The sequence below is a fragment of the Manduca sexta genome, chromosome 14, assembly GCF_014839805.1.
Source record: "Manduca sexta isolate Smith_Timp_Sample1 chromosome 14, JHU_Msex_v1.0, whole genome shotgun sequence".
NCBI lineage: Eukaryota > Metazoa > Arthropoda > Insecta > Lepidoptera > Sphingidae > Manduca > Manduca sexta.
In genome coordinates, this window is record NC_051128.1 from 288964 (window position 1) to 297294 (window position 8331).

The 8331-nt window shown below is 36.5% G+C and overlaps 1 protein-coding gene across 1 annotated transcript; it reads right to left on the reverse strand.

The window, feature by feature from the left end:
• Positions 1-1131: 1131 nt before the first annotated feature.
• LOC115442937 (putative inorganic phosphate cotransporter) lies at positions 1132-7168 on the reverse strand. The gene is made up of 11 exons (XM_030168145.2): positions 7059-7168; positions 6524-6648; positions 5753-5932; positions 5295-5433; positions 3894-4111; positions 3580-3729; positions 2983-3115; positions 2506-2630; positions 1955-2074; positions 1498-1630; positions 1132-1197 (listed from the first exon to the last, which is right to left on the reverse strand). Exons 1-11 carry the CDS (start codon positions 7093-7095, stop codon positions 1160-1162), a joined length of 1398 nt encoding a protein of 465 aa, XP_030024005.2. The 5' UTR covers positions 7096-7168; the 3' UTR covers positions 1132-1159.
• Positions 7169-8331: the final 1163 nt, after the last annotated feature.

The following is an 8331-nucleotide window of genomic DNA, read 5'->3' on the forward strand; positions in this document are numbered from 1 at the left end:
TCCTTCTCTGTTCAGCGCACGATAACTGATAAGCAATAAAGACGTAACTTCAAAGTCGGAGGTGTGAGCCTTTGGTTTGAAATCTTCGGTCTTTCTTCTTTTTAAACCATGCCATTACAAAGAAAGCAAAACACTGCTGGGGTTTCGCTAAGTTTAATTTCTAAAATTTAGAAATTTTTGCCATGACTTTTCTACTTTGACACTGGCAAAATCACTGTCTCCAACGATAGAGCCGCAATCTAAAAATGAATTTGAATTGTGTTTTCAAAAACTGTATGAATTAATAACATACGAGTGTGTTGTGTTAAAAATTACAAGCGAAATACAACAGTATCATTGTGTAAATAAATTGCACACACCAATTAGACGATTGATTATAATAATCAACTCTAATTTATGCTCAAATGTGCATAATGAAATTCAGACGGCGACGATTAATTGGATTGAATAATTATTACTGTCATGTGATATGTAAATTTTCGATATCACTTTACTCCTATGCTGAGAAATTAAATCATGCGAAATTGGAGGGGAATGCGCGTAGTAGGATGAGATGCAAGTAAATTATACAGCTAAAGTCTATATATTTGGTATGAACAATGTTTCGGAGGTAAGTCGCAAAACAATTTTATGACTACAATTGTTCTTATAGATTTAGAATAATTTTGTTTTTATTTTATACAATATTTATTGATTCAAATGTAATCTTCGATCGCCCTCGGGCTATTAAATTTCATAAACGCATAAATATTTTTACGATATCTTTTTATACTATTATACTTTTTATAGTTAAAGGGACAAATAAATATTAATATTTAGATTGAAACAAACTTATAATATGGTGCAACCAAGCCAACAAGGAGAGATTATTAAAATAATAGGTGTAGCAGAACTCGGGAGGAAAAGAGTTTAATTCGAGGGGATAATGCTAGATGCTCCTTTGTTTACCCTTATTGGAGACAGGGTTGTGAATTTGTTATAAAAATAGCAAGGTATCAACTAATAAGTTTTTGAAATTTGAGTTCGTCTTTCAAGCCACTATGTGTCGTGCCATCATGCAATAGTATGTAAGAACTGTTGTGTTCTAGTTGACACATCGCGAGAAATATTTAAAGTAATAAAACTACAAAATAGCTTTACTTTTTATTAATATCAACCTTTAAACAACTTTTTCTTCCTTTCGCTGTATTTTTTCATCTGAAAAAAAGGTATTATTAATTTTAAAAAAAATATCAGGCCATATCATTCCTATCTATGATCTCATATTATAATACATTGCTTAGTAAATATTTATCGCTAAACACTTTACCCCACCCCAAGTTTCTGATTTCTTTTCCTTAACAAGCGACAGCACAGAGTACATACCCTAGTCTTCGGAAATCATTGCTTTCTGTTATCAAATTTGCTTCTTACCAAGCCTATACTATAAAACACCCTTCATCATTTCGTTGTAGTCGTGTATAAAACCACAGCAGATGAAGAAATCTTTTAATTTACCTATTGAAATATCTTCCTCGGAATCATTCCACTTCTGCTTCTGGCTGGTTCCGAAGATCAAGTAAATTGTATTTGTGATAATATACACCGCCGAGGATATGTAGAATACTTTACGCCAATCGTCAGGATCAGTCTGAAATGTTACACTGTTGTATATTCTGAGGTTAAATGTTGGGTTATTGGTATGCGAGAGTTTGTCCAGCAGTGGCGAAAGGTCCGTATAATCCGATTTCTGCGGGCTTCCCTTTCATAATTTATCTAGAATCTGATTATCATAAAAACGATTTGCAGCATTAATGCATCTTAAGACTTATATGTTGTGTCAGGTTTCCTCTCCGAAAACTACACCTTTCGCCACTGTTATCCAGCTAAATAATTGTTGGTCTATTTGGCAAGTAGTAGTAGATGTGGGAGCATTGTTTTCGTATGTAGGATTTGTTAATACAGCCAGTTTTACCTCATCCTTGAGTACCGCTCCAGCTACCAACGGCGCTATGATGGATATGATATTGGCGCTGCAGTTGGTGATGCCCAACAGAGTGCCCGCGAAGTTTGGTGCCAAGTCCAGGTGTACTAGCTGGAAAATAAATATTTTTTAATGATTTACGCTATGAACTAAACGACAGCAAGTGATATATTCACTTAGGTGGTTAAAATAAAATTTAAGAATAATATCATAATTGATTATTGGGTCATCTACTAGTGAGCATGATACTTTTTGCTGGTGGGATATATTTTATATCTGCCCGGATAGCGACCATCATAGACAAGGTTTTAAACCCCGCCATAGTGGCCCATGTAATTGAGAGGCGTTCCGGGATCAGTCTGTTTATATCTTGTTTCCTCAGGCCGGCATAATTATGATAACTGTCGAGGGGTAATCGTCTCTCGGTCGTCGACATTATATTGAACCTCATTCCACTTACCATCAGGTGTAGTGAAGTCATTTTTACGCTCCCGTATAAAAAAATGATCTTGTTCTTCAAGAATGCGTTAAAATGATTTTACCATGAGACCAGTGATGTGTCCCACATTCAGTCCCACTACGATAGTTAGAAGGATGACTGCCACCATCACGTTGCCAGCGGGGGTATAGGAGAGACCGATTAATGCTATTGCTGGCCCGAAGAATCCTGTACATGAAGAGAATACGGCTTATTTAAGATGAAATATGAGAAACTATCTTACTAATACTACTTCATATTTACAATATATTACCTTCTTCGAATTTGTTATAAATAAAAAAGTTTCAGGATATACATCTAGAATATTGAAGCACGAGCATAAATTGCTAAACAATTGAACTTTGCCAAACTATATCTTGGATATACTATACGGTAATTTAATTTCAATAAATACATACGAGTAATTTTATTTCGAGTAAGGATCTTGAAGCAAAAGCTGGACCAGAAGCAAATACGAAATCAATAAACAGGAACCAGCAGAAGGCAAAGAGTTTAGTTCTATTATAATATGGTAACTTGCCAATAGAATTTGATAGTTTTCTGACAGCAGTGACGCTGAGCCATCCCTTATTCGGCATGTAATCCGCAAGAAAAGCGAACGGGAAGCTCAGCAGGTACATGGCGAAGTAAGGTAATGCTGACATCACTCCGTTCTGAAATACCATCACCTCTTATTATACTCGTACACTCACCTTCATCATATTATGTTGGTGGTTGGATATTTATATTCGATAGAGACCATCGTACATAAGATGTGAAATCGGTCATCTACGTAAGTGTGTCACGTTTCGGGGTCAGCCTGGTATAATTGTGTCGACTGCCGAGGGATAATCATCTCTAGTGAGTCGAAATACTCTTGGGAGCCTACTCCCCTTACTATCGGGTGCAGTGATGCGACTTTGTCGTGCCGGTATTAAAAAATAAATTAGTATGCAAAAGAAACTGACTAGGTGCTTGATAACTTATTATTTGATGAGGATTATATTTTAACGTTGTATCTTGACGCCTTATATATTGATATACTGGGGTTAATTTAGTCCCAGCATAGGTGCCCTTATAATAATAATATGTATTACTAAGGCAATCAAATAACAATTTAAAAATACTTGAAACTTACGGCTTTAATGTCGACACCTAGAATCTGTTTCATATAAGAAGGCATCTCAGTCATGAGAGTCCAGAATCCCCAGTTCTGTCCGCAGTGGAGGATGATCAGTGAAATGAAAGGCATGGAGGTCCATATTGCTTTCCAGGGCGTTTTTAGTTTCTATAAAATAACAAAGTAACACTTATTAGAAATGACAATATCCATTTATTGAAAAACCTATTTTTTTTTTTAATTAAAAAGATGCATAATATACTTGCGTGGAAATAATATAAACGTAATATACAAGTACAATACTGAGTAATAATATCTATGCAATAAATAACCTTCTGTTTTCCAACTTGCCCTAGAGAGCTCTGTATATACAATCGTTCCTCTTCGCTGATCATTCTAGACTTTTGAGGAGAGTCTGAGCCTAGGAATATGTAGATGATAGTCCAAAGTAGGCCTACAGCTCCGTTTGCGTAAAATATCGCTGGCCAGCCCCAAATGCTAGCAATGAAGCCAGCAGCCACTAATTGAATTGCATTTCCAAGTTGAGAGCCTGAAATCAATGGTGTAATTTTAAAATTACTTTGATGTTAAAATATTTATTGAAGAGTAGCTTCCGCTCGCAGCTTCGCCCGCGTGGATTTCGGACTTCAAAAATGGAGGAGGTGCTCAATTTGTCGGGATGTTTTTTTAAGTATGGTGGTATGCAGGTGGTCCGATTGTCCTGTCAGGGTCTGATGATGGGATCCTGGTGAAATCGAAGGAAGCTTATAGCATGATTCAGTATTCACGCGTGATGGCTTATTATTAGCGTATTTCATGTATAACTTTGGTGTTTCTATACCGATTTCTATGAATCTTTTTAAGGAATATTTAATAATATTAACTTTTTAATTAGGGATGACTGAGAGTGTTATAAACGTAAGAGTAGTCAAATATAATGAGAAAGCTTCGAACTGCTAAGCTATCGGGAGTTACACGTGTTATTGTGAGTCAACCATAAAAGATAGACATATGCTGTCGCGGGATATTTTTACATAATTTTAAGGCGCACATTTCCGTCAGACATGATTCTGTGTAGCTTTAACCATTAAGGTTGCACACGCGACGGAAGCTTAAAAATGGAGTAACTTCTCCCGTTTTCCCAACATTTCCCTTCACTGCTCTGCTCCTATTAATTGTAGCGTGATGAAAAGTATACTATAACCAGCACAGGAGTATGACAAATAATTGTACCAAGTTTCGTTAAAATCCGTCGAGTAGTTTTTGTTTCTATAACGGTTATACAGACAGACAGACAGACAGACAGACAGACAGACAGACAGACAGAAAGACAGACAGACAGACAAAAATTTTACTAATTGCATTTTTGGCATCAGTATCGATCCCTAATCACCCCCTGATAGTTATTTTGGAAATATATTTCATGTACAGAATTGACCTCTCTACAGATTTATTATAAGTATAGATATAGATAGATAGATATAGATATTTGAAACAACAAAATATATACTATAACGGTATTTTATGTAAAACAATACAACATATTGTAGATATATAGAAAGTAGACCTCCTAGGAAAAAAAAGATGATTGGGTATAAAAAATACATCGAGAGAATACAGTGAGACAACTGTTCCAACATTAATCCAGTCCATTTATATTGACAATAAAACAGCAGAAAAGCTAAATGAATTGGCCGGTGTTATGGATCAAATCAATTTAAAGGCTATATTACCAGAATGTACCAAAGCACCCAGTCGACTCTTTTCTTCCACAGGAGCCCACTTGCCAATCAGGTTGTGTATTGATGGAACAATAAATCCTTGGGTCAGACCTTGGAATACTCTGCATGCACACACCAACTTCCAACCACCCTGGAAAGTGAATATATTACTAAGATAAAGAACAAGAACGCAGTCAACAAAACAAAAAAGGATCATTTTTTATCCAGGTTAAAGTTGTTGATCACAAGTAACTTCATTTGATTTTCTGTTTCTAAAGCAATTTAAACGTGACTTGTGCTACCGCCTGTCTTAGCCGTAAGTGTATCTAAATTAATGCCAAAATATCTATTTTACCAGTTTACTTCGTAAGAACTCGGAAATATCCATTTAAGCTGGTTTCTCATTACTTATAAGTTACCAATTGATGGCCTGGATAATTGCTGCTGTGTTACATTTCTAAAGTTCTTACATAGTAAGCGCTCCATGGTATCAACACGGATACAACAGCGTTGATGCCGATGCAGACTGTGACGAGGATGGACCCTCCAAGCCTGGCGGCGAGCTCTCCCGCCGGGATCTGGAGGACGATGTACCCCCAGAAGAATGACGACAGGATTACACTTTGTTTTTGGATGCTCCAGTCGAAAGACTGAATGGGTAAATATAAGATTGTGATGAATCTGCTTTTGAAGCAAATTGTGAAGTTTTTTTTTGGTAATTCTAAAAACATTACCTTGGGACATGAAGCCTCAGGAGGGGTCGAAGTCAAGCAAGCGGCTCGCCGGAAAAATTTACTCAAATTACTTCTGCAATTTCCATGAAAAAGCTTGTTGCGCTGGCCACATTTAGTAGAAAAAGAGCAGAAGAATATTGAGCTATACCACCACGATCGATTAGATCAACGGTCGGCAACACGCGGCCCGCGAACGTTCTGTTTGTGGCCCGTGATTGTTTTGTAATAAAGCTTAAACATCAAAATAAATATATTAAATTAAGAGTGAGCACCTAAAGCAGGGTTTCTAGGTTTAATGTTATAAGTATGGCCCGCCTTTAGTTAATTTGCCGCGTTGTGGCCCTTGCTTACCAAAAGGTTGCCGACCGCTGAATTAGATCCATTCATGAGAGTGTATAGTGCTTTTATTTATTTTTTGTTTATATAATGGCTCGACAAAGTAGTTACTTTGTCTAGCCACTGCACCTGATGGTATATGAAGGGTCCAGATATTTGATATCTACTCACATCCTCCGAATCTTTATCTGTCATTGCAACGATGGCTATGCTCATATTTACTCTCATGCCGTACGCAAGTACCAGTGCGAACAGCAACAGAATCGCTTGTAAATGGCGAATACCAAATGTACTATCTGGAAAAAAGAATTTGTTACATAGAATATGCTAAAGTATGTGACATGGCGATAAGCTTGCTCTGTTAGATGATGACCTCGGCATACAGAATCGGAATGAAGTGCCGCATTGGTCCACGCTATATTTGGATTTTGTCAAGTTTATAGATGTATGGAATTAATTCTTTAGGCAAAAAAAAGTAGAATTTACCAATACACCTACATAGTGAATGAGTTATCATCTTACCTACTGTTATATTTAGTACACCATTTTTTGCTCGCGGCTCCGTCCATATGGATTATGGAACTCCTTTGGGCTTTCTCGAAATAAAAGTGTCAATGTGTACTCCTAAAAACAAGTAGCCTATTAATCTACTAATATAATCCGTAAGTTACCTATTTTCTAAAAAAAATATGTTTTTTACACTAACTTGGCTTTTTATCAGCGTTGTTTTCTTCGTCAGCCATTTTATCACAGCGTAGTTTCGGTTGCACGCGTCCACAGTTCTTAGAAACTGACAAGTTGATAGCGACCGATTTACTGTCAGAAAATTGTTCTGACATAATTTAAAATTGCGATAAGATCACAGAGACTATGATAAGCTACAAAATTGTTTAGAGTCCTGTACCTAATGTGTCACTAGAAGTTTTAAAGACGATGTCTTCTATAACGTCTCTGTCGACAGCCACTGTTCTTTAACGAAATCGAATATCAAAGAAAATACGACGGCCTGGTTACTTTAATAGTTAGCTAGAGAAAATTCTTAAAGGATATATGTAGCTCTGCCAGTAGTCTCTTAGTGTGCTCGCTTTCAAAGGCTTTATCTTTTGAATCAAAATGGAAAACGCACTTACTTATTAACTTAAAAAAAGGAGATAAAAGACGCCGTACGGAACCCTTGTTGTGTAAGTTTGACTCGCACATTGTTAAAATATTAAGAAACTTCTTATGAATCGCCCCGATGGTGGTAAGCTTCTATGTCAACAGCAAAACCATCGCACAAGTGTGAGTGACAGATAAATAAAAACCGAACGTAATATTCTTATTATTTTCAAAATTTATTTACTTATTTAAAATCGATTTTAAAAGTGAAGGTACACCACAATGCTTATATGGTAATTTAGTGTCTAAATAGATAAACAGGTAAGCGGTCCTCCTGAAAATAGCCGGCGCCTGCCGCCCGTACACTTGAAACAACGCCGGAGGCACGACCAACCCGCTGAATACCGATAAAACCAATGTGTGATTTTTTGCTGCCGAGTATTGTAAATATTTCTATAGCTGAATGTGTATTTATTCTCAAGAACTCTACGTCTTGTTGGCATTCGTGCCTTTTATTTTTCTTACTGAATGGAAGCAAAATTACGTTGACTTTTTCTATGACTTTCTCAAAGCTAAAATAAACTTGAAATGTAAAAGTGGTATGTTGCACTGAAATATTTTTATAATATGAAGTCTTTCGAGCAAATTCGAGCGCAAATTGAAAGGGTTCGTAGGATTGTGAAATTTCTTACGTAAAAATATGGAAGTAGCGTTCACAGACCTCTATTGCGGGTACCGGTCGGGAAAACACTTTGAGACCTTTACATATGTATTGTGCTATGTTTATTGGTTTTATTTTACGCCGTGGATACCAATGGGTCTTGCATGAAGTAATTCTAGCGATACTTTACGAATGACAGACTCTATTAACTGAGCGTTAG

Coding starts and splice junctions, on each gene's coding strand:
- LOC115442937 (XM_030168145.2), bottom strand. CDS start 7,095: ATGGCTGACGAAGAAAACAACGCTGATAAAAAGCCAA. Junction 3,116..3,579: donor TAGGTGTCGACATTAAAGCC/GTAAGTTTCAAG, acceptor ATGGTATTTCAG/AACGGAGTGATGTCAGCATT. Junction 1,198..1,497: donor CGAGGAAGATATTTCAATAG/GTAAATTAAAAG, acceptor CCTTTTTTTCAG/ATGAAAAAATACAGCGAAAG.